This window comes from Sinocyclocheilus grahami, unplaced genomic scaffold (genome assembly GCF_001515645.1).
Source record: "Sinocyclocheilus grahami isolate Dianchi unplaced genomic scaffold, SAMN03320097.WGS_v1.1 scaffold88.1, whole genome shotgun sequence".
NCBI lineage: Eukaryota > Metazoa > Chordata > Actinopteri > Cypriniformes > Cyprinidae > Sinocyclocheilus > Sinocyclocheilus grahami.
Window position 1 is genome coordinate 46,370 of NW_015505267.1, and position 26,239 is coordinate 72,608.

General features: G+C 38.4%; 1 protein-coding gene across 1 annotated transcript in view; it reads right to left on the reverse strand.

Annotated features, from left to right (window-relative positions):
• LOC107587012 (cadherin-13-like) overlaps positions 1-26,239 on the reverse strand; it is a 171,739-nt gene that overhangs the window by 15,874 nt on the left and 129,626 nt on the right. Inside the window, exons 3-4 of the mRNA XM_016274605.1 lie at positions 12,483-12,694; positions 2,873-2,986 (exon numbers count right to left, since the gene is read on the reverse strand). Of these exons, the coding sequence (XP_016130091.1) occupies positions 2,873-2,986; positions 12,483-12,694 (326 nt within the window). The remainder of the gene's footprint in view (positions 1-2,872; positions 2,987-12,482; positions 12,695-26,239) is intronic.

The window sequence follows — 26,239 nt, forward strand, 5'->3', positions numbered from 1 at the left end:
TATAAAAATAACAAAAAGATAGGAGGAGCATTTTTCCTCATTAGAGAATTTATAGATAAATATATGGACAGTACTTTTGGAAAATATGTTATAAATTGTATCTGTGTGAATTGGCCCCAATGAAAAAACTAACTTCATACATCCACACCAGTAGGTGTCAGTATGAAACCAGAGACTGTACACTAAATTTTATAATATAATGTGCCTTGAAGGATTGTGATGGCAAATCTATCACAGTGTCTCTTATTCAGTTAGTGGCTTTTCTAAAATTGCGAGTAAATAATCAGCGGCAGCGTGATTTGTCTTTCTATGGCAATAACAAAAATAAACAATGCCCCACTAGAATGACAGAAATTGAAAAAGAAACAGAAGGCTTTCCCAGACACCCAACATGTTTACTGCCTTTCCCAGAGAGAAAACATCTGGGAAACCCCTCTGTTTCTCTTCAAGCTTCCATCATCCTAATGGGCGATTCCCAATTTCCTTCAGTCTTCCCGTTCTGTGAAAATTATGAAAAATGAATGTACGCCATATGGTAGGTAAACAGCACAAGGAAACAAGATTTATCCATGTGGAAAATTCATTTTGCCCGGTTTCCAATATAGAGCAGCGCTATCAAATGAATTGGTCACAGTAGCCAGTCCCCCCTTGTATGGTTTCATTATAGTGAAAATGCGGCAAAATAGGTACTATAGATTGAGAAAGAGTAGATATGTAGATGTATATAGAAAGAGACTGAATGAAGGTCAGCTTCATCAGACTCTCAATGGACCTTGCTGTATTTTCTGCCACCTGTTGAAGTATCGTAATCTATGCGCAGTATAGAGGGGCTATTCTGTCGGTGGGAGGAATTGCAATATATTTCAGCCCTTGCATTCAACACTAGAATAAAGACCACAAAAAATAGCACGCACTGTGGTTTATTCACTGTGCCACAGTAATCTAGCACTTTTATTTTGCCAAGGAATAACCCCAGCCCACGCTGAGACACAGCCACAGAAAGCAAATGAACAGGAATGTGCCGAAAACATTTGATTCTACCTTAGTTTCCTGCTGTAAAGACACATCTCCAAAACAAATATATTTTCCATTGTCTTTTATCATTCTCCCTGAATGGTAAAACAGCACTCGACTATTGTATTAAAAACCAGGGCTGAACCGATGGCGTCACCTCAAAGCCCAAACAGGGATATTCTGCAAAAATCTACAGTATCTCCTCTGGGACATTCATATATGCAGGCTTGGATGTTGATAAAAAATGGGCAGGGGCACAACTAGGGCAAAACTCCAATATCTCAAGCTTGCTAATCAAGTATGATGTGCAAAGTCTGGTTTTTGTTATATTTTCCTACAATTTTTCCTCTATGCTTGCTTTCTTTTTTGCACCATCTTTGGTCTCAGAGGTCCTTGAAAAACTAGAGACCTGAGAAAACCAAGAAGACAAGAAAAGCTGCCAAACAAAGGACGTGAAATACATGAATATCAACCGAAACAATGACACAAACAATTCAACAAATTCCAGGCATTTTCATTAATATTTTCATAGAATATTAAATATTTTCCTGAGAAGAAAATTCAAGTTCAGTAGAATTACTTTCAACGCATATCTTCATCGAGTTTCTTCACTCTGCTCAACAATTACAGCTGAAAGAGCAGCCTTGGAACTCCGTAGCAAACTGACACAGCAATGCAATGCAAATCAGACCAAAGGTTACTCTGGAGAATTTAAAGGAAAACATAAAAAAAAACTGGCTAGGGCAGCAATGATCTGTATTCTCAGCAGTAAAATTTAAATTTTGCAGTTTTTCTTCACTAATAGAGTGCTGCCAGAATAAGCCCTAAACCCAGAAACGAGTTCTTTTTCACTTTTGTTTCCATCATCCCAACATTATTTTTAAATGGCTTTTTGATTAAATGCCTGAAATGAAATCTGTGTTTAACACAAACAAGATACTGACACAATTTATTCTGTGACAGGGGTGTCCAGTCCTGCTCCTGGATGGCCAATATGCTGCAGAGTTTAGCTCCAACCAGCTCTAACACACTAGCCTAGGAGTTTCTAGAGAGTGAACCTTGATTACTTTGGTTCAGGTGTGTTCAGGGTTTGTAGCGTTAGGTTTCTACAGGACAGTGGCCCTTTAGGTACAGGTCTGGACACCCCTGTGAAATGATCACCCATAAAATGATCAGTGCTACCCTACTCGACTTGTTGTTTTCATGTGTCTTGAAAGGTGGCTGCTAGCAAGTGGCTTAAGAGAACTGCAATGGTTGTCGGGAGACTAAATATCATCACGACTAACAGGTAAACTCATCTACTCACTAGTCCACTTTTACAGCCTCGTTGTATTTATAATTGCACTCTTACAAACTCAAACTTTCCAACTGATTTTAAATGAAAACTGAAAGACTTTCCAGAAGCCTAATGCTGAAGTTAAAGTCATTTGACTCTTGTGCAGTTCATTTAGAGCCTAACTTTTCCTTTTTAATTCTGTCGACTGTATTTAGGCTTCATAAAAGCTGTGATTGTTTGTGAAGATTACCTTGATAAAAAAGTGTAAGAATCATAAACTTTTGTTTGTCACAGAGCTTATTTTCTACAATAATCCAAAAGCTAATGGAAAAATACTTTTGGATTTTTTTCCCCGTGAGAACCTGGGTGATGCTAACTTCCGGGTTGGTCTACGAAAATATATCATTCCAAGCATAATTTCTCTGCTAATTCATCTGAATTTTTAGAACCAGAGCTAAGTAAGCTTGAAAACCAAAGAACTGAATAATGGCTTATCTAAACCATCAGGTAGCACTGTCACACTTATGTCCACACAGCAAAATATGGTTGACCAGGACCATAGTGGTAAATGGAAGGTCTTACCTTTCCAATTAACCTTGGGAAGGGGGCCCGCTGGTTCTCTGGAACAAACATGGGGGGCACCAGCAGGGATCTTTTGGATCGGTATGGCATCATGTCTGACAGACCCAGGATCTCCTAAATCACAGCACAGACAAGACAAAAAAACTGAAAATAGTTTAAATGTAAGAAATTCATGTGTAATTATGTGTCACTCTACTTCAATGTCAAATATAACATATTAAGAGGTAATTTGACATTTAGCTAATATAATCCAAAGGGACTTCATGTACACTTATTACAGGAACATTTATTGGGCTAACTGTTTTGCTCAAGAGGACAACGGTGATGGATCATAAATCATGCCTTGGAGGGTTTTAACCTATAACCTTTCAGTTGCCATCCCAGATCTTTAACCACTATGTTATTATACATCACATTAGTCCCATAATGTTATGAATACTTCATAAAATCAATGTAAATCCCTTCATGAAGGACACTACCAACTCTTACACTGGATATGGCCATATAATGTTATTTGAATGGATAGAAAAATACACAATACATCCTATTAGGGTTACTGAACTATGCAGACATCTGATAGCGCTAATATAAATCTCTGGCAGGTACATCAATACAAACAAGGCACGCTGTGCTCTTACCAAAGTCATTAAAAGTGGTAATTACGGCAGTACTGTGGTTTTTCACCTTTGCTGCCATTGCTTCCTTTATTTAGATAGAAGCTTAATTGAAAGCCATGTCCTATTTCAGAAAATTAAACTAAGCAAATAATGTTGCAAGCTTTCATTCTGCAGCTCTAAATGGAGTTAAGTGAAGACTGAGCCTTGAAGTGACAAAAAGAGACATTAAACTGTATAAGGGATAGTGTATAGTCAGCTGGTCATTATCACAAAATATCACTGACTCAATATGACTTTTATGTCACACTGATGGGGTTTATTTTGCGATAATGGCCGCCTGACTGCACATTATCTGGCTTATTATGCAGACACACACCAAATAAGTAAATATATAGAAATGAAATACTGATTTAGTTTAAAATAATTTTAGCAAACAAAGAAAAAAAGAGCACAGAGGGACATTAACACTGTGTAGGAGATTGGTTGCCATGGGTAACGGTCAATTATATAGTTTAGTAGTTATTATGGAAATTTTTTGAACACAGAATGTTACAACTGACCAATCAGAATAAAGTATTCCAGATAAAATAGTTATAAAGATGCAGAACATGCAATCTGAGCCACAGATCTCATCCCACTTAAGGTGTAAAAATGCAGCAAATGTTTTTTTCGTGGGTCTCAGCCTTCCTTGTGACTACTGAAGTTTATTAGCATCTCAATTCAATAACCAAGCTAATCAGCGTCTCTCATGTTACCCTCTCTGATCCGTTCTTTCTTCCTCGCCATTTTGTTCTATTCTCTTTTCTTTGTCAACACTGTTGCAATTACAGCCCCTAAGGAAAATTAGATGGCAGCGCAAATTATATTTGTCACTCAACATTGACAGCAGGTTGAAACGGAATATATTAGCATGGTGGCAGCAACCAGTGCAAGTTCCCGCTGGCCCTAGACGGCCATGTGGCAGGAGTAAATGGCCCTATAATGTCTTTTGATGACCTGGATCAAAATGCTTTCCGCAAACCCAAGGCTTAGCTTATTGGCATGCTCAAGCTAGGCCCTACTGTTAGACGCTGGAACTGCATTTTTCAGAATTCTCTGCTTAATATTTTTTCAGGATTTTCAGGAAGGTTCAGGAGTATTTATTTAAAAGAGAAAACCTTTGTAACACTAAGGGGGAAGAAAGGAAAAAATATACTGACCCCAACTACTTAATGAGTTGTTACAATGAACTGATTTATTTTTCAGGAGAAAATATCAAAAAATCAAAACCAGATAAATGTACTTGAGAAGCAACACTGCATAAGACAAAGAATTGTTTTCATTGGTTGTATCTTAAATATAAGCGCATTTTGTGTTTTAAATCATGTATTTTGCCATGTATTTTAAGTCGATAAATTTAACTGTTAACTTGTTTATAACAAATGGGGAAAATATGTTAGTATTCAATATACATTTTCTGAAAGCAAGTTTTAATATTTTATGCAATATTGCTTCTTAAGTAAATTTATATTATTTCAAGAACTTTTAGACATTTATATTTTTAACTTTTTTTGCAGTGTAGCTCAACAAATTCCAGGAAGTTCTCTGCTAGGAAAGCAACTGCCATTGAGATGAATGTGAATGCTAACAGATATCTTTCCCAAGCCATTACAGACCACCTTGTTCTCAACAAACCAGTCATTTCAAAGTTTTTTTATCTCAAAAATAAAATGCAATTTGAGCAGTAGTTAAACATGAATGGCCAAATGCAGAGAAATAATTAAAGTACATTAGCAAATCGCATTATGACCTATATGGCCCATCTTGATCTTCCCGGACAGAAGATTCCATTTGTGAAATGGATACATCACACCACCATCTCTGGGGACAGCCTGAGCTATTAATGTGAGCAAGAGTGTCTCAAGTACTTTTCAGGCTGATATTAAGATTGATGGGTGATGTTTTTCAGGATTTGCAAAACTGAAAAATGTATCATAAATCCCCACGGATCAGTCTTAATAGTATTTCTTTCTTTTTTTTAATCTGTTCTTTAAATGAATTATTACAGCCTGCTGTTGTTTTGATGTCATTAGCAGATACACACTACTGTTTCTCTCCAAAATCTCCCTTTATTGAGGGAATTACTTTCACCGTCCTGCTGTCATGAGCAAAAGAACGCCATTAAACACAGAGATGAATTTTATTATCAGAGCAACGTATTAACAGTCTTAAAATGCTTTATAGTGAAAAAAAGGATTATGATATTTCTGTTTGTTCAGCAAGGCTCTAGAAACCCTTTCTTTACGCTTCACATAAGCAGCCTTTCAGCTGAATTGAAGCTGAGGACACGACGACAGCATGTCGTCTCACAGATCCCAGCATGCATCTGAACTCATTACAACATTGAACCAATCTGAGCTGCATTACAAGGCAGAACAAGGAGGAGGGAGAAAGAGGGAGGGCAAAAAAGAATGTCACCTCGTAGCAACTGGAAAACAGCAGCTACAATGACTACATAGTTTGTCAAGGTTGGAAAAGCACCACTAAGAAGGCTCTTTTTGTCAATCCAGTAATTTTTATGCTTCGATTTCCATCTATTTCTATTTCTGTTAGCTTATCTCTTTTGCTCCTGTTCTCTAAATTCCAACCCACTAAACATGCACTCCACAGACAAAGAGTTAACTTGACAAGCTATTTATTGTGTCCTACTCATGTAATTTTTGTTGGGCGGGAAATGGTTGGGGTGCGGTCACAAACTTTCCATTTGCATCGGAAGCACAGCATGTCCTGTCCTTGCTGGATGTCTTTGGTCAGGTGTAGCAGCGGTGGAGTCATGGGGTAATGTGAGAGGCTGGATTCAGAGCTGCTGGAGCCCAAAGGCTGTCAGGATGACAAAGGTGGAATAGAACGGACAGAATTTGTTTGCACAGTCATTTGTTCACCACGTAATGTGAATCATAGCCTGGCCATATTTGATACCTACACTCAGAGATGGAGCAAGCTGATCCATTTACGTATATATCGTGAACTTTTGAAGCTCGTTCAATCAATCTGTGTCCACTGCAAAAAATGCTTTTCTAGCTTAGATTCAGAAAAAACAAGTCGAATTCAAGTGAGTTTTTGCTTGAAACAAGCAAAAACTCACTTGAATTCGACTTGTTTTTTCTGAAAACAAGACAATTTTTGTCTTGATTTAAGAATTTTTAGATATTTTGGCTGGAAACAAGACAAAAGATCTAAGCTAGAAAAGCATTTTTTGCAGTGTCAGAGCAATTTGTTTTATATTATTATTTTTTGACACAAATTAGTTTATAAAAGACGTAACAAATTTTTATATATTTTTTTCTTTCGTATTACATCTGTTAATTTATCAAATAAAAAATAATCGCATGAGTAGAATTACTTTCTATTTGTAAAGTATCTAACTGCATTATTAAAAAGGAAACAGATTGTTGTCTATGAGTGAGTCACTGAATATTTCACTCGATTCATTCAGAAATATTGATTCAAATGAAACAAGCATGTCATTGAATCATACACTTAAATGATTCATTCAAATAAGTTTTAATATCAAAAACACACAACCTTGCATAAAATCTCAAATGGTTCTTAATGCGACAGTTCACAAAAATTTATATTCTGCCATTACTTACTCACCCTCATATTGTTCCAAACCTGCATGATTTGCACCCCATTCTTCATAACATCTTATATGAAGAAAGTTAAGTTATACAGTTTTGGAATGGCATGAGGATTTCATTTTGTGGTCTCTTTAAAGGACCTTTCTATGGAAATGCAGCATTGTCATTGGTGTAATGATTCAAACTATAATCATACAGTCTATAGCTCACCTTTCAGAGATTGCTTTAAAGTCACTATGTGTCTTTCAGTCACTGTATTGAAACTTATGACATGCCAGAACAGAACATCATATCAGTCCCTTCACCTTGGCTGAGAGCCCTTTTCCATGAGATAGTCACCAATATGTCCTCCCATCATAAGGGGAGTTTATGTTACTCTCATCCACTACATAAGGGGCATAAGTGATAGAGTGACGGGTCTTACGGTGAAGATGAAACATCTCCGTCAACTCATCGACTCGCTGCAGTGAGCGATGGAGAGAATGAGAAAGACTGATGGAACTTTAAGAACCTTCTCTGTTGGAAAAATGAAGGTATGCGTTGAGGTTATTGATGATTTCCTTTGCCACTCTTCCCCCGCCGCATTCTCAAGGACAAAAAAGCACACCGCGCCGCTCTGAGAACAGAGTGCAAGGTCTGTTGTATGTGTTCGCTATGCCTTCCCTCTGCCAGTGATGAACACTGTTGGCTAGAGCATGCTGACATGCTGAAAAGAAGATAGTCATGAATCTTTAATGCTTCCTGTTCATAAATTACAGAGGTACAATCATCCCTGCTTCAGCTTTCTCTGCTCTATGAGCTAGTTTGAGCTCTCATTAATAACTGAAACAGGGCGGCTTAAAGATTAGTGGCATACGAATCCCAGCCATAGAGTACATTGCATCACTGAGCTGCATTGAGGATTACGGTTTTTGAAATTCTTCCCACCATTTAGCAAATAAATTGTGTGTTAAGCAGTTTTAATATGTTTTCGCTTATTTTCAATCCCTGCAATCATCTGACGGCTCATGGTTAGCTCCTTGCACGGAACTGAACCAGCAAATTTTCGGTTAACAGCTCTCTGCCTCAACCATTACGCCACCCAAGCTGCCTTTTGAAAATTCTGGTCAAAACCGCAATGCAAGCAACTTTAACATCACAAAATGAGCTGCTGGTTTATGGGGACCAAAGTTCAAGTCTGACCTGGGTCATGTCCTAATCTAATTTTCACTGTCACCCATACCTCGGTATGTGCACTTGACTGTAAATAAAATAAAATAAAATAAAATATAGAATAGAATAGAATAGAATAGAATCCAAGAAGTGCTAAAGTTATACAACTTTTTTTTTACTTAAATTATTTTAATAATCAATTAAATTACTAATGAAATGTTTGAATATAGAAAATATATATAAAGAGAGAGAGAGTATTACAGTAATAAATATTAATATACATTAAAGATAATTAATGGTAATAAGTGTGAATGACACTTATGACACTTTCAGTGAAATATGTGCAGATAGGGAGAGAGGCGAGATTGTAACAGTATTTTTTTTATATATACATCTCAAATGATTCCATGATTGCCCCCAGAACTGTCAAAACTTGTGAAAAGACAAACAAGCTAGGGAGGTTCATTAAAGAGAGAGGTGACAGAAGACATGGTGAGGGTTTCTGTTGTGGGTTTCAAAGTGAATCATTGTAATAATGGCTATTTTAGTAACATTAATGCTGCTGCTAATGGCGTAGTGTTGAAAAATGGGCACTTGAACCTTTGTGGCTGTGCTGTGAGAGTTCCCAAGACAAAGAGCTGGTTTATAATACCTGAAAAAAATCTGTTATTCACAGTCATCTCAAAGGCAGTTGTTTGGTTGCTGTGGGTACCAAAAATGTAGATGGCACACACTTCTGGGCACACAATTTTTTTTGTAAAGGCAATCACCTAATGCCAATGTGAATAATAACTATGGGAAAATTACAGTCTGACATGCTCACAATGCTGGTTTGTTTGATTGCACTAAAAGAGCACAATCAAAAGCTTTCACTAGCAACTATCCTAAGCTGTGATGTCTAAGATAACAGACAGAGAAAAAATGCATTTCATTCTTCTAAGCGCCCTCCCACCAAAAAAGTTAAAACTGCTACTATATTTGCAATTTATATTATTTCAAAATAAGCAAATAAATAAATTGATTTAGTCAAAATGTACAGCTACTTTTTAATGGCTGTCAATAAAGACAGATGCAGGTACTAACTGGCCCATGCTAACTAGCCAAAACTAGACCCGTTAGTCATAGTTGATCTTTAATTGAGCTCTCCATTTGCAATTTTATAAACTTGGTTTCCCTCTAACACTGGTTCTCAATGGTCTTTGAAGTATCAAGGTTCCCACGGTCTTATAGTGTCAACAAAGTTGAGAAATGCTTTATAACACCTAAATCCTTTCAGTCTTCTTAACAGTGCAGAAAATGCTCAAATGTGATCAAAACCCTCAATCTGCTTTTCCTAAGTCATCAAAACTCATCAATAATTAGGGCTCAGGGTTGTCAGAGGCATCGCGTCCTTGTCAATTCTGCCACTCTGCTGCTGACTGCCCTATTGGGATATATCATTACTCATTTCTGACTTCTCATTTATCCAGATGGAGAGAGGAGTCAGAGTGCCAGACAGAAACCTCAGGGTTTGCATTGCAGATTCTCTGCCTGGAGTAATTTTTCCCAAAAGATCTGTGTAAACCCAAACTTTCAGGAACTTCTAGATGACAAGTACTTAAAATTATAATAAAACGATCAAACCAGACAAGCTAAAACCTTAGAATGCTTTCAGATGTTTTATTTTTCAGCACGGTAAGCAACTTAACACTCATGATGTACCACTTTCTATAAAACAACGAGATTACATTACTACCACCGGCCAAGGCTAAAGACACCAGAAAGGCCAATAAACAAGTAAAGGCAATAAACAAGAACGATTTCCGACCTTTAACCTTGTGACCAGGTCATCCTCTTCTTTAGAATAAATGAAAAATGACTGTGAAAGAAAGAACCTGGTATATTTCTGCAGATTACAAATTGAAGAGTATGAAATGTCAAGGCCTTACAAATTCACAGCATTTTTTTTATTCTTCACTCCATTTGGTGGTACCACAAGTAAAGACTGTCTCATTCAAACATAGAAACACCAGAAAGGAAAACAAATCATGAAATTAATTTGTATATTAATCCTCTGTAAAATACTGAATTATACCCTGAATTCACACTTTTCTCATAAGGCCTTTTCTTCAGGCGTGCTGTGCTTGTACGACAGCTAGAATTACATCACGTCAGCCTCTGGGGAAAGACGGAAGCCTTTTCCATTTCCACTCGCACTTATCAATAATCAAAATCCAATAAAATGGGCATTAAGTCAAATATGGCATCAATAAGAAGAGCTTCCCTTCGGCAATCACTAGCTGATGCAAGGTTTTCTGCCGGGAACAAACCAGTGGGTTGGGGTGAGGTTTATTTTTGAAGGCTTAGTCTGACTGTGATTACAGGATGTATGATCCATAATGACCCTGCTTCCAGGCTCTCGCCTCAGCCTCTTCACACGCTGCTGTTCTCCCCAAGCTGTGTCGCATAGCAATCACTTCACTCATGCTATATATCTCATTTGAGAGTATAATTCATAGTTTATTATCTCAAAGAGGTGGGAGCTAGTTGCTTTTCATTCACTATGGCACTATATGCAATATAATACAGCTATGACCTAAATGTTGCGGGGGGGAATTATTTTTAAATAAATAAAAAACGTTTAAAGTTTGGTTTAAGCTGGTTTTTTTTTTTTATTGTCCTTAAAAATCATGATTATACACACTTACTGTTCAAAGGTTTTTTGGTCAGTAAGATTTGTTAATGTTTTTGAAAAGTTTTTTACATTCACCAAAGCTCTATTTATTTGATTAAAAATGCATTAAGAAAACAGTAATATTGTGAAAAATAATTACATTATGACTTTAATATATTTTCAAATGTAATTTATTTCTGTGATGAAAATCTGAATTTTCAGCAGCCATTACTCTAGTCTTCAGTGTCACATGATCCTTTAGAAATCATTCTAATATGCTGATTTGCTTAAGAGATATTTCTTATTTTTATCAACATTGAAAAAAACGGTTGTGCTACTTAATATTTGCATGGATACTGTGATACTCTTTTCAGGATTGTTTGATGAATAGAAAGTTCAAAGGACCAATGATTAGAAATATTTTATCCCAAAGTGAAAGTCTTTAATATCGCTTATGATCAATTTAATGCATCCTTGCTGAATAAAAGTATTCATTTCTTAAAGAGAAAATCTTACTGACCCCATCATTTTAAACAGTAGTATATAGTCTATATTGAAATTAAATTACAATCAATATTAACCAAGAAAACCCTCCAAAAAAGAATTCAAGATATTATTTTAAATGTATATGTTATAACATCTTGTGCATGGTGTACATCTACTGTTATTTAATGTTCAATTAATTTCAAGGGTAAATTGGTCAGATTGACAATTCATTGTAATGAATTGATTCAAATGAAGTATTTAACATAATTAGACAACACGCTGTGTTTTTTTTTATACGGTTAGAGAAAAAAAAAATGCCTTTATGAACATAAAAAAGCCCCACTGGGGCAATTTCTCCCCCTTAATAAAAAAAGAAAAGGTTAATTTCTGCCAATGGTCTCCTTTAAATTAAATATGTGACCCTGGACCACAAAACCAGTCATAAGGGCCAATTTTGAAATTGAGAGATGAATAAATAAGCTTTCCATTGATGTATGGTTTGTTAGGATATGACAATATTTGGCCGAGATACGACTATTTGAAAATCTGGAATCTGAGGGTGCAAAAAATCTATATACTGAGAAAATCGCCTTTAAAATTGTCCAAATGAAGTTCTTAGCAATGCATATTACTAATCAAAAATTACGTTTATATATAACTACGGTAGGAAACGTACAAAATATCTTCATGGAACATGATCTTTACTTAATATCTTAATGATTTTTGGCATAAAAGAAAAATCGATAATTTTGACCCATACAATGTTTTTTTGGCTATTGCTAAAAATATACCCAAGAGACTTAAGACTGGTTTTGTGGTCCAGGGTCACATATGTGACTGTCCTCATGGATACCATGACAGGACATGATGGGTAATTTTTAGTCTGAGCTGGAGTCTGTCAATATGATGGCAGTAAAGACACACTGACTGACGCATACATGCAGTTCTGAAAGAACAGAATCATGGGTGTCCAGACATACGATGTCCCCAGCGTAGAAGACCATTTAAAATGACAAGATTAAAGACTTCAGGCCATTTAACAAATTGACACACACAAAATCAGCTCACAGAGAAACGCTTACCCTGAGTGTCTGAGGAGATCTGGAAGGTGCTCCCATAATGGTCACCTGTGCCATGTCATCGACATGATTGTTGACACCATGGACAAACATGACATCTCCGCTGTCGATCACGTCTCTTCTGGGAACCAGATTCAATTTCTCGTCTATTAGGAAGTCAGGGTTTGATACTTCAAACTCCACACCCTCATTTCCAGCGCAGTCTTCAAACACCACTGCAGAAAATTCAAGAGAAAAGGAGAGATTGACATATTAGCTTAGGAGAAATAAAGTCTGACACTTGAAACCAATATCACATATCATTATATAGATAAAAAGGAATGTTAACCATAGTTAGCATGGTTAAGATGACCGCATTCATTCACAAGTCACCTAGTATGACTTCCAATGTAAAAAGTGTCAAGAAAGGACTCTTTTGAGGTGATACATCTTATCTTTGATGAAAAATGGACTTGCTGCCGCAGAAAATGTCCCTGAAAAGGTGACTATGCCTGATGAAGCTATCCCACCACTCATTCATCCATGAGCTAAAAGCAGGTAAAAAAAATATAGCCCATTCATCAATGGATATTAACATGAAATAGAGAACTTTAACCCTCAATAATATCGACCCCACTTTCATCTTCACCCATCAGGTCTGACTGAGGAAGATACGGCCACTCCGGGCCAGCTTATCCCCTCTGATTGTGTCCGTTTCCATCTTATCTTAAAGCCCCATACCTCGCTTTCACTCTTTTCATCCTCTGTGACATATTCCTCCTCTCATTTCCCTTCCCCATCCCTCTTTTTCTCATCCATAACTCTTCTTTTCCTGCCCGTTTACCATTCTCTTTGACACTCTTAAGTTATGTTCTCGTAACTCAAGGTGACCTGGGGGGGGAATAGACTTGAATCGGGCAGTATGACCAAAATCTTCAAGTTGTTTAGATATGGAATAGAGTTATTATTCTTGCAAATACATGCCTGTATGCATTATGTTCTAAGATAATATTTTCCCCACTGTTTTTTTTTTAATAGCCATAATAACCAAAGATTTTTTAAATATATATAAAACTAAAATTTATATATATTTAGTCAAAAATTCAGTAAAAAAAACTGTACCATTGTGAAATATAATTACAATTTAAAACAACTATTTTCTATTCGACTATATTTTAAAACGCAATGTAAAGACATTTTCAGCAGCCATCAGTCTTCAGTGTTACATGATCCTTCAGAAATCATTTTAATTTGCTGATTTATTGCTCAATAACATTATAACTTATTATCAATTTTGTAAACAGCTATGCTGCTTAATATTTTTGTGGAAACTAATATATATTTTCAGGGTTATACAAATAAATAGAAAGTTCAAAAGAACAACATTTGTTTCAAATAAAAGTCAAAAGTAAAAAAAATAAAAAATAAAAATAAAAAACCTTGACTGACCCCAAACGTTTAAATGGTAGTGAGCAACATATGTAACAAGCCAAAACAAGACTTTAAAAATAGCTGATATGAATAGCAGTGATGGCTGTTAAATTATACATTATTATAGTAACTATATTATTGCATTAGTATAATAATGCTCCTACAATTACACTGTGTCTAAACTGGACTCCCAGCATGTCAGAAAGAAACCATTCCAATTATGTATCCATTTTTTACAGAAGATATACTGCGGTATAAAAAGCATTGCAGGATCTGTACCGGATGACACATTCCTACAGCCTTACAAAGGCTACACATGTATACACGCAAAGGCACACACATTAAAGCCCTTCACAGATTCAGCCTTTGAACCTTCAATGTTTTTTTGAAAATTCTATTATATCCATAAAAGCTTAAGTGAGAACTGTAATCGGCTATAGCCACATTTAAATATGCCATTTAATGCATTCAATGAAGATTTCATTTGAGTAAGTGAGCTGGAACAGTGCCAGTAACATTATTTTGCATTCGCTCTGAAATCGCATTTATGTTCAAAACGACTAATGTGGCAGCGGCAGCTCCAAAAGCTAAGTGTTTAGCATGACACGTCAATAACGAATGCCTCTGTGACCAATTAGCTTAATTGCTTAGCAGCCTTGATATACGTTGCGCACTGCAGGACGACAAAAGTGAAAAAACCTACAAACACCTCACACCTGTGCATGAGCTGTATTCAACTGCTTTTTTCTCTTTAAAACTGCTCCTTTTGTGAGCCACACTGGCTGTTCGGATAAGAAATACACTATGTATTACTCGGGCAAGCTGGTGTAGGTGCAAGATAAAGATATTGTCTTGTTCTCTCACTTAAACATTCACCACCATACCATACAAAGCATCCTCAAGCAAGGACTGCGGTGATGCTAACAGCGTTAGCACGGTATGACCAGAGAGCGTTTCACATATCTTTTCAGCTAATTGAATTGAGGCAGAATCAGTAATGTGACGCCCTATCGATAACCTCCATGAACACAGGTGATGAAACGGCAGGTAATCGAATCAACAGTCATTTTATTGCCTGCGGAAGCACCGGTTTCCATCGAAAGGGATCATTCAGTGGTGCGGAGAAGGGTATCTTGATGCCTTTCAAGCGAATTCACTTTTTATGCGTGATTTTTTTATGTTGTATGCGATCTAGACACCCACAGAGGTAAGAATAAGGACATTACTTCAAGTTTAAAATGTGCACTTCAACTGCAGACCAAAAACAGACCATGTGTAGGCTCGTGTGGGGGAGGCTCTTTCCAGAAAGTAGGCAGTATGGCAGGAAATTATGCATTATGCGTTTTCTGATGGAAATACTCAAAAATATATCTGTGGTGGGAGATGCATACAGCCAATTAGCACATTTAAGGTAATTCAGGGCATTTAAAGAATAATTATCACATTAAATCTGCAATGCTAAGTCTACAGTATAGTGCCATGATAACAGAAACGGAATCTTAATTAAACTGAATCAGATATAAATGTTCTAAAATGAAATACAGGGTACCAAGGGGGGGGGGGGGGGGGGGAGTCAAAATGTCTTCCGATTGTGTTATCTTTAGTGAAAAACTAATGGCAGTTCTTTAAAAGAGAAATACGTACCAAATACCAATGCCCCTGCTGAAAAGTTTTGAAATGTATTATTTCTTTTGAGAAAGAAAAATTATTAAGTGCAAAATAAGGAAATAAATAAATAAAATTAAATATTGTATGAGGAAATTAGTAAGGACAGTATTATGATGAGAAGTTAAATTAAATAAATGCAAAATTAAATACTACTACTAATACCATATGCAAATATTTACATCGTATTCAGAATGTTAAAGTAGCAGAATGTTAATATAGTAGTAGGATGTTGATATTTTTATAGTATATTTAATGATGTGAGATATATAAACCTGGAGGAAAACATTTTCAATTAATAATATTTCCATTAAATTTATTTTCTTAGTGTTTTTCATAAGAAATATTGATCCAAAGAATATTGAGAGAGATCAGTGCTTTAAAAACCTCAATGAATGAGCTAAAGGTAAAATCTGCGAGGAGAAATTTGCTAAAAATATTTTTGAATACAAATTCAAACTATTCTTAAACATACACGCCAAGGAAGGTGTCAACAGATATTAACTCTGTTCTGAGTTTCATTTAGTTACTGTCTTCTGTTCTGGTTTAGGTTCATGTTTGCCCATATCTGGTTCCGTTCCTGTTGTCTTTAGTGCATTAGTTCATTAGTAAATTATCGGTTAACCCTCAGCACCTGTATGTCCCTCATTTACTGCCTTATTTAAGATCTCTCACCAGTTATTATTGTTGTGAATGCTTGTGTTCCCTACTGTCTTGGATTAACCTTCATCGTCTGGAGATCTTGTATTGTGTTATCTTCGTGTTCATGCTCTTGACATAAGCGTGACAGAATAACCGGCCTATAAAGGAGTGTAAGCGGCATATTCCCCTCGTTTTGTTTTTTGTTCTTGAAACAAACCACCCACTGCAACACCGCTGAGGGTGAGATAGTACTTGACTCAGGAATTAATCTGGATGAGTTTGCCAATATGCCTGATCTTCTGCCTCCTGATGAACCTTCCGAATAGCCCTCGGCTCCACCCTGGCCCCCCGGATCCTCGGCATCCCCTTGGCTCGTTGGCTCTCCGTCTCCACATCGGGCTCCACCACCACCTGATCCGCAGTCGTCAGCCCTTCCTCCACCATGGCTCCTCCCTCCGTCGGCTCCACCGTGGGCGCCTTCATGGCTGTGGCCTGGGTCCTGCCTGACTCCTCCTGCTCCAGCTCCCTCTTGTCTCCGTCCTGGCTCCTTCCTCCGTCTACTCCTCCATGGTCACTCCTGTCTCATCCGTGGGTCCTCCCTCCGTCAGAGCCATCCTGGTCATCAGCGTGCCTCCCTGCCTGCCCTTCTCCAGCACTTCACCCTCCTCCTGAACCCCCGCCCTCCCTCCACCTTCTACGGCACGAGGTCGCGCCTTCCGGGAGGGGGGTGTGATGTCACAGATATTAACTCTGTTGTGTGTTTCATTTAGTTTGTGTCTTCTGTTCTGGTTTAAGTTCCTGTTTACCCATATTTGGTTCTGTTCCCGTTGTCATTAGTGCATTAGTCAATTATCAGTTAACCCTCAGCACCTGTGTATCCCTCATTTACTGCCTTGTTTAAGATCTCTCCTTGGTTGTTTCAGTTGCTGGTTATTATTGTTGTGAATGCTTGTGTTCCCTACTGTCTTGGATTAATCTTCATCGTTTGGAGATCTTATTAAAAGTCTATATTGAGTTATCTTCGTGTTTGTGCTCTTGACGTAAGCATGACAGAAGGAGAGATGAACAATTAGTTTAAAATAAATAATTTTTTTTATTAGCAAATGAATGAATGAATGAATGATGGAAATAAAATATCCCTGAACCCCAGTTTGAAAATTCCTGTGGCCGTGTGCATGAAATCCTTCAACTAGTCTTACATCTTTTTTTACATACAGTAAAAACATATATTAGTCTAATACAGGGGCGCCGGACAGGGGGTAATAGGAGCAGAGTAACAGGGGCCCATGGCAGGGCACCATAGCAAATTCAGTGCACAGGGCCCAGAATTCCTAGCAAAGGCCTTGGTCTAATATTTTAAGACCCAGTCTTAACATAGCGGCCAAGTTTATGCAACTGGTACCTGGTTCGACCAGGAATTTTCCAAAGATGCATTAAAGAGTCATATGAAAGAGGCTTGAGACATATTGAGGACCATGTGGTGTAGTCATACACAAAGACACAGCCCTCTTCTAAAGGTCCTGTATGTGACTGAAAGTCACAGAATCACTAGGGGAAACAAAGATCATTCTGGATTCTTTTCTTTCTGTCTTTCCCTTACAGTTACCAATAATCATCAACAGCAGTAGCTCTGCTCAGCTACTGTGAGCACTACAGTCAGAGTCAATCTCTCACACTCTGAATGTGATGTGGGCTCGGGTTAAGACACTGGGAGAGTTAGACTGAGGGTCTTAATGAGCTCCCGTGTTCATGTCTCTCTCCGGGCTCCAGGAACGGTAGCAGTGCAGGGCAGTGTGCGCCACTGTTGTGTGCTGAGATCTGCTCTTCCACCTCGGCTGTAATGAGTTCAGTCTGCCTGTCAAACTACCCACCTATCACTGTTGCGGTTATCATCAACAGTACAATTGTAGAGCTCAGAGGAACACATGTGTGCTCTAATTATACTCTTGGCTCTGATGTTTCCTAGCCTTTCAACTGGTTCATGTGTGTTTTTTTGTTGTTGGTTAATTTTCTAAATGTCCACCTTTCAACAATTGCTCCTCTTGCTCGTCTCAATCTCATTATTTGTCCCCCTCCTTCATCTAGATCTTCTTCTCGCCTATGTTTCTAAAGATCTCACAAGGCCTTTATCAAATTGTATTCTGTGATTGCTGGGTTGACAACAGTCATCTATCTTAGGTCAGACAGGTAACAGTGAGATGTGGGAAAATAAACTGATACTCGCTGGCAACAGGTTAAAATGAGTGTATATCATAGACGAGCGTCATTTTTGTTACCTCAGCCATAAATATTTCGAACTTACCGTGAAACAGCATTTCATAACAGTTTTGTTAAAAATTTATATTTTTGATCTGATGACAAGCGAATTATACATATTTTTCCTATTTATTGGCAGCCATTGTGTCACCTACTGCATCATATATTTCAGAATTGGTTCTGAAAAGCAATAAATAAATAAATAAATAAATAAATTGGTAGTTGACAAAACATCTCCATTGTTTAAATAAAAAAAAGGTAATTTAATTAATACCATATGAGCGGGGTAGGGCAATGTCTATAGTAACATATTAAACTGTAAAATGACTGTAGAAAGCATAATTTACAGTTAATTTACAAGTTTTCACAAAAACAAAATTTTATAAAATGATAAAAATTTACATTTCAGCCTTTAAACAATTTTTAAGAAAATGGATGAGTCAAAGTATTAATCATTATATTAATTTAAACAATTATTATCAATAAATTATTATATAAATTAACTAACAAATTAGGGGGTTGCGATATTGACAAAAAATATCTCTGTATTTTCTGGGATTTTATCGATAACGATAATTAGATGATATTTTGTGTGTTACTGTGCTGATATCTTAAGAACTACTGTGGACAGCTGACTCCTGAATTTTTTTATATTTTTCATATTCTGTGTGGTCAGTTCACAGCAGTGAGAGAAATTAATATTTTCCAATAAGTTTTATGGGCATTTTTACCTTTAAGCCATTTTTTCTAAAAGTGTACATCAACTTTGAGTCAAATTCTTGCATTTGGGCTGTTATCAAGCAAATGAAATCAGTATCAACAAAAGTTATCTTTGCAATGGAAACACAGAAGCTGCATCTGAAGTGGCATTTAGATGTATTTACACACTGTTTAATGCAGCATCAAAGACCTTGGTGCACAAATTGCTCTTGTTTTGTTAATTTTAAAAAAACATTCCGATGGGAAAACATGAATCGTTTTATCCTTTACGTGTACTGTGTAGACGGTCCCTAGCTGGCCTAAGCGCTAGCTGGTGCCTGCTAGAGTCTATTGCTGTGTCCCAATTCATAGGCTACGTCCTTCGAAGGACCCATTTGAAGGCCGATTATGTCACGGCAGCGTGACGAAGGCTGTCCCAATTCAAACACCGCGTCCTACGAAGGCTGCATTTGAAGGCCGATTGCGTCACGGCGGCACGACGAGGACCGTCCCAATTCACAATGCATCCTCCGAAGGCTGCATTTGAAGGCCGATTGCGTCACCGCGGCGCAATGAAGGCTGCCGCAATTCGAACGCGACTTCAAATGCGTCCTCCGTTTCTCCGGCAAATGAAGGATACATCCGATGGATCCTTTGCAGCCTACCCTATCCCAGAATTAATAGCGCGCCAGTGAAGACTGGGTTTTTATTCAAACAAAGTGGGTGACAGTTCTGTGGCGGCTGACAAATACACTTAGTTCTATAAATGTAAGTATTGTGTTTGAATGTACTGAAATAGCTTATATTTTTATTTTATTATTATTATTGTTGTTGTTATTATTTTAGCTCTGTCACACAAGATATGTCCGCAAACTTTCTAAGCAAACTTGATGATCCAGAAATATGATTTCTGGAGTATTTTGTATGCATGTCCTGCGGTGTCATATTTTGCAGTCCTGTCTTAATAATTTTCATAAGTCTTTCCTTTTGTCTTGTTGACAGTTCTGGAGAAAATGGGGCTGCTGGGAAACTTAAAAAAGAAATGAAAGTTGTTCTGTACATTACTTTTGTAATTTGATTAGTTATTTGTAAATGAAGTCATTTCTGTGCATTGTTTGCTTTATTTTTGTATTATAAGTTCAAACTTGTAAATAAAAGATAAATAAATAATTATAAACATTGTTTATTTTTGCAAAGCAACTTATAATTTCTAAATGACAGAAATTTACTTCAATTCAACATCAGAAAAAACAACAAAAATTAAATGAACAATACATAAGATTGAGAGAAAAAAAATTATGTACACTTTCATTCAGATGAGGTGGTGCTGGTGGATCTGGATGGGCTGCCACAATAGAAAGCCTGGTACGGTCTCTGCCACTGGGATATCATCTGGGATGGTCTCCAGAGTGTTGGAGTGCATATTTCCACTGTCCTAACATCCTCTGTCAGATGAACATGCAATCTACCTGTGACGTGATCAATAAGGGAAGCCGTCTTTTACTATCACAAAATAGAGAAAAAAACATTTTACATTTAAATAACTAATAGCTTCTTAACCTTGGACCTCATTCTTGAAACAAAAAATGACAAATAAAAAAAAGTGTTAAACACTTTTATATATATATATATAGGCCTACTTTTCTGAATTTGGGATCCCTAAGTTACCTGCATGGTCTTGGCTAAGCCTGAAATACACCACCTGGCACTGCCGGGGGTGAACCATCACCAGCATTTCCTCCAGTATAAGGTATAATAAATACAGTCAAAAACTAACAATTCAGGCTCCATAGTTATTTTATATATATATATATATATATAGGTCTACTTTTCTGAACTTGGGATCCCTAAGTTACCTGCATGGTCTTGGCTAAGCCTGAAATACACCACCTGGTGGTGCCGGGGGTGAACCATCACCAACATTTCCTCCAGTATAAGGTATAATAAATACAGTCAAAAACTAACAATTCGGGCTCCATAGTTATTTTCAGTTTCATTAACAAATCTCAGGATGGCAGCTCTCTTCTCACACCGATGTCACGCGACAGGAGCATTAATCGGGAACACCTGCTGGCACAATCAGGAAATTCTGTGAAGGCTAGACTCGAAGCGTCCTTCGAAGGCCGTGTGGGGGTCTTTGAATTTGGACACAGCTTATATGCGTTGCAACATATCGAGGAGGAGTAAAACAAATAAACTTCGATGTGTGTTCAGTTCTACGTTCTAATGCTTTTCAAATAAGCCATATTTTATACAATTATACTCATTCCCTAAGAATTGATTGATGTTTTTTGTGGCTGAATATCTGTCTAATATCCAACGTCAAACGTCGAACCAACTTTATATCAGTTGTTTTGTTTGCATTTCGCGATGTACTCGATATTTTCGAAATGCACATCCTTAAAACAACAATTACGATATTATCGCAGACCATATATATCGCACACCCTACTGTTTAGATTTTTATAATGCATTGTCTTCTTATCGATCCACCAGTTCACATTTAAAGCTCTGCGTGTTTGCAGATTTTCGCATTGGTCTGAACTCTGAACAAAACAACAGGCTTATTGAAAATGCTCATTCTCTGCCAGCAGGTGCCGCGTTTGGTAGAAATATTGCTGTTTCCCCGGTAATGGCAGAACACAAAGCAGCGCAGCACCGGTTTTTGATTGTGCAGCGCTCATGTTTATTTAATGAAAAAAAAAGTAGCCTTTTTTGAAGTTTAATCGTCACATTCAGCCATATCTGTCATGAGTCCGGGCACTGCATTTCTTCCTCTCACCACCAGAGGTCGCCATCTCCCGTCCTCCCGGACTCCATTCCCCAAACTCCACTCACCTGTCACCCATTACACCCTCAGCTGTTCCCCATTGTCACAGACTATATATTCACCTCTCACTCACCACTCTGCCTGGCTTATTAATTGTAGTTGCTGTTTAATGTTTTGGATACATGCGCTGTGTTGCCATCTAATGTATCCTGTTCCTGAACCTGTTTTGTTTTGCCTTGTTGGCCTTTTTGTTTATTAAAGAGAAGTCTTACCTGCATTTTGACGCAGACCCTGTTTTTCCACGGTGCCCCTTACCGCACCGTGACAGAACAAGCCAGCCAACATGGGTCCAGCAGGGAGACTCTTCCACATCCGTCAGGGAGACCAGAGTATTGAGGAGTACGCCAGGAAGTTCTTTGGAGTGGCTCATCGGTCGGAGACAGAGAAGACCTGCCTCATGGTCATCTTCTGGGGAGGCCTGGCCGAGCCCTTCAAGTCCCTGATGCCATTCTGGGCTCCAGAGGAGTTGCTGGAGGACTACATTAACCTGGCTCTGCATTTGAGCGGCTCGGCCTTCAGGGTGGAGTCAGCCCGCTCACAGTTCTCCCAAAGTGGCAATCCAAAGGGTGTCAGAGGCCTCGTCTGCCGCACCTAGTACCTCGCGCCCGTTCCCAGAGCGTCCCGGTCTGATACGCTTACAGTTCCCCCGAGTCTGCGGCGCCCGCTCACCATCATCCCGAGGCAGCGGTGCCCGCTCACAATGCTCCCAAAGCGGCAGTGCCCGCTCACAATGCTCCCGAAGTGGCGGTGCCTGCTCACGATTCTCCCGAGGTGGCGGTGGCCGCTCAGGATCCCCCTGAGGCGGCGGTGCCCACCGATATTCCCTTCGAGGCAGTTTAATACAAAGGGCTGAAAGCCAATCACACGGAGTACATTTTTCATTTAAAAACACAAATTGCAGTGGGATTGGGAAAAACCCACCATAAAGTCTCGAGATATGTTTTTTCAAAGTTGAACTTGCATTAATTTTACATGGCTTTCAAAAGATGCGGTCCTTTTGTGCGAGATGTGAGTGCAACAGTGATAGATATCCCTCTAGAAAATGCATGAAATATGCGTTCTGTGTGAACAGCTTGGTTTCATTTTTGACATAAACAAGATCTTCTCCACATTGACGTTCTCTTTTCCCGCAATATTTGTAATTAACAAGGCAGCAGCGCCGCATCTAGTGGCTTCTACTGGATTGGTTAACAAAAACATTCAAATGCTCCCGAGGCAGCAGTGCTCGCTCACAATACTCCTGAGGCGGCGGTGCCCGCTCACTATCCTCCTGAGGCGGTGGTGCCCGCTCAGGATCCCCCTGAGGCGGTGGTGCCTGCTGATATTCCCTCCGAGGCGGTGGAGCTCGTTTCAGGCCTTCCCGAAGCGGCGGAGCCTGCTGATATTCCCTCTGGGGTGGGGGGGCTCATTTCAGGCCTTCCCGAAGCGGCAGAGCCCACTGATGTTCCCTCCGAGGCGGCGGAGCTCGTTGCAGGCCTTCCCGAAGCGGGGGAGCCCGCCATTGCCCGTTCCAAGGTGGCAGCCTCACACACACTGCTGTGGTGGCCGCTGGTTCTGCCCTGGGTCCCCATCCCGCCGGTACTGACTCAGTCCGCAGGTCCCCCTCCAGCACATGGACCTGGCCCCCCCATCCCATCCCTACCCCTACTCCGCCCCCACTCTGCCATCCCCCCTGGTTGGGCGCTTGGGAACGCCTGGAAGCCGTTCCTTAGAGGAGGGGTTCTGTCATGAATCCGGGCTCTGCTTTTCTTCCTCTCACCGGCTATGTTTCTTTGTGTGTTTCCCTCTATTTTTAAAAAAGGGAAAAAGAAAATCCAAAACAGATATGACATGAGTGATCACCTCTCCATCTGCAGCTGTTTTGCTTTCACCTCTGCTCTGTTTGTTAGGTGCAAGCAGGGTAACTGGTTAGAGCAGTGTCTACCATAATCAATACAAATCAAATTCACTGAGGTTTTCTCTTCAAGCACTTAACCTTTTCAACTCGGCCGTTAGTTCTTTTATCCTCCTCAACACAAAAGCTTTCAGGGCCATTTTGAACACAAATGCCTCCAGCACACACATATTTACACACAAACACATTGTCAAGCATCCCTGCTTACCAGCATAATTGAGGACGGTCAGGAAAACGGACATTTGTGCTTAAACAGCAAAGTCAAAGGATTACTCTTTGTGGAAAACCGAATCAAGCAAAGACACAGTAAATCTCTCAAGTGCCACGTATCTGCTCATTTCCCTTTCCATTACACCATTTTAGATTGCTTTCAATGAGAAGGAGAAGCTCTTTATAGTGCCAGTAGCAAAGCAAACAGTGTCAGACGTTTCAAAGGCAGCGCGGTGAGTGTTTGATGGTATTGTCTGTTTGTTGCTGTAGAGGACAGGAGTGTTTTGGAGAGCGAATAGCTATGGACCGCTTTGATGTTTGCTGTCAATAGCAGACCCCTCTCGTCTTAAAAGGAGTGTTTTTGAGCTCAAATGGCATCGTGCTACAAGGATTAGCTTGCGTGAGCCTCGTTGGAATTCAAATACACACATGGAAACCTGCTAATATACAGGCGAGCATTTTATCACTGATATTCACATTATGTAATAATAAACCCCAGATCTGATAATTGCTAGCAACATTTTATTTACTTATTAAAGCTGTGTCAATAACTTATAGCGAGAAACCTCAACAGAGCACAACAGTAGAGTTCCGGTAGTAAAAATCCCTTTAATGTTGTTCACAGAGTAATTGATTTTTAACTTTTTTTAACGGCCGATTTACAGTCTGGACAGTTTGACAGCTGCCTTAAATCAGAGCCTGTCTACAGATGCGAGTCGACAGCTTTCATAGAAAAACACAAACTATGATTTTTTTTTAGCTTCAGACTATGATTCTTACCAGTTGGAGGGTATGTCAAATGTTTTGAGCTGATTTTAGAACATGTAATGTTTGTGTTTGTGGTTATCGGAATGACTTGAAAGTCTGGAAGTGTGTGAACCTCTGGAAGTGTATTATACCCAGTTGCCAGTCGGCAAGTGTATGATGCCTAGCATTTTAATATCTGTTCCGATTTTAAATGTTGTGTAGTGTATGTAGTGCCTTAATGAAAGTCAATGCAGACAAAAAGACAATGGGCCTCATTTTTCAATCTAACGTAGAAACTAGCGCAGATCCGTGCACACAAATGAACTTACGACAGAGTTCACGTGTGATTCATGAAACATTTGTATGCCGCCAATCTCATCGTAAGAATGATCGCATGTTGATAAATGTGGCAGCAGAAAACAATCGTCATTTGAATATCACGCCCCTAAAAACAAGGGAAGCCTCGCCCCTAGAGTTTACGACACAGAGAAATGAAAACCAGACAAAAAGAGGAAGTAATCTCATCAAAGAGAAATTGATTTTACTCTAAAAACACCCATTAACCTTGTAATTGCAAACAATTAGGCTACATTAATTTATGTATTTTATATGTATATTAAAATACTGGTAAATATAAACAGCCTATTTAGTTCCCCTCACTCTACAACAAATATTTTACATTTAACGGTATTCAGAAGAGAACAAGAATGAAAAATAAGTAGTTATAAAATTATATATTAAACTATAAAATAAAAACACAAATTAGGCTATAGTGGCATTCATTATAAACAGCATACAAATGTCAAGCAAAACTGAAACGGCATTGGGCTCACGAGCCTGTCTCATACTCCATTTTTGCCATATTTGTAACATTTGTTTGCATAACTATTATTCATTATGTAGCCTAAACATGGCTTATACTTCACTCATGTTCTAATATCAGTGTAAAATCTTTCATATGCACAAAAATGTTTGTTTGGGTGCTGCACGCTGATTTTACAGCGGACCTAAAATAAACAGTGTAACTTTTATGTTTGGTTGACTGCATTTTAGTTTGATGATGAACAGCTGAAATGTCAGGCAATGCTAGAACTAATGTTATTTGTGTGTGCGTTAGGCGGCGCCTGTGCAATCAGATGGATTTAATCAAATAAAGAAAATAAATAAAATGCATTAAGAGTGTCAGAAAAATTAGCGTAGCCTACAGTGTTTTTTTTCCTTTTGTTAATCTGTTAATTATATTATAGCCTATTATACAGAATATTTTGTGTGATCCTATTTATTTGATTCCTTTTATAGACCCCAATTTCTGTTTTACTCCTTTCACAGAAGCGCTGCAGGTGCGTGATGCGACGATTGAATCCTCATGGTCAACCTGATCTCATGAAAGTGCGTATAAATAGTACG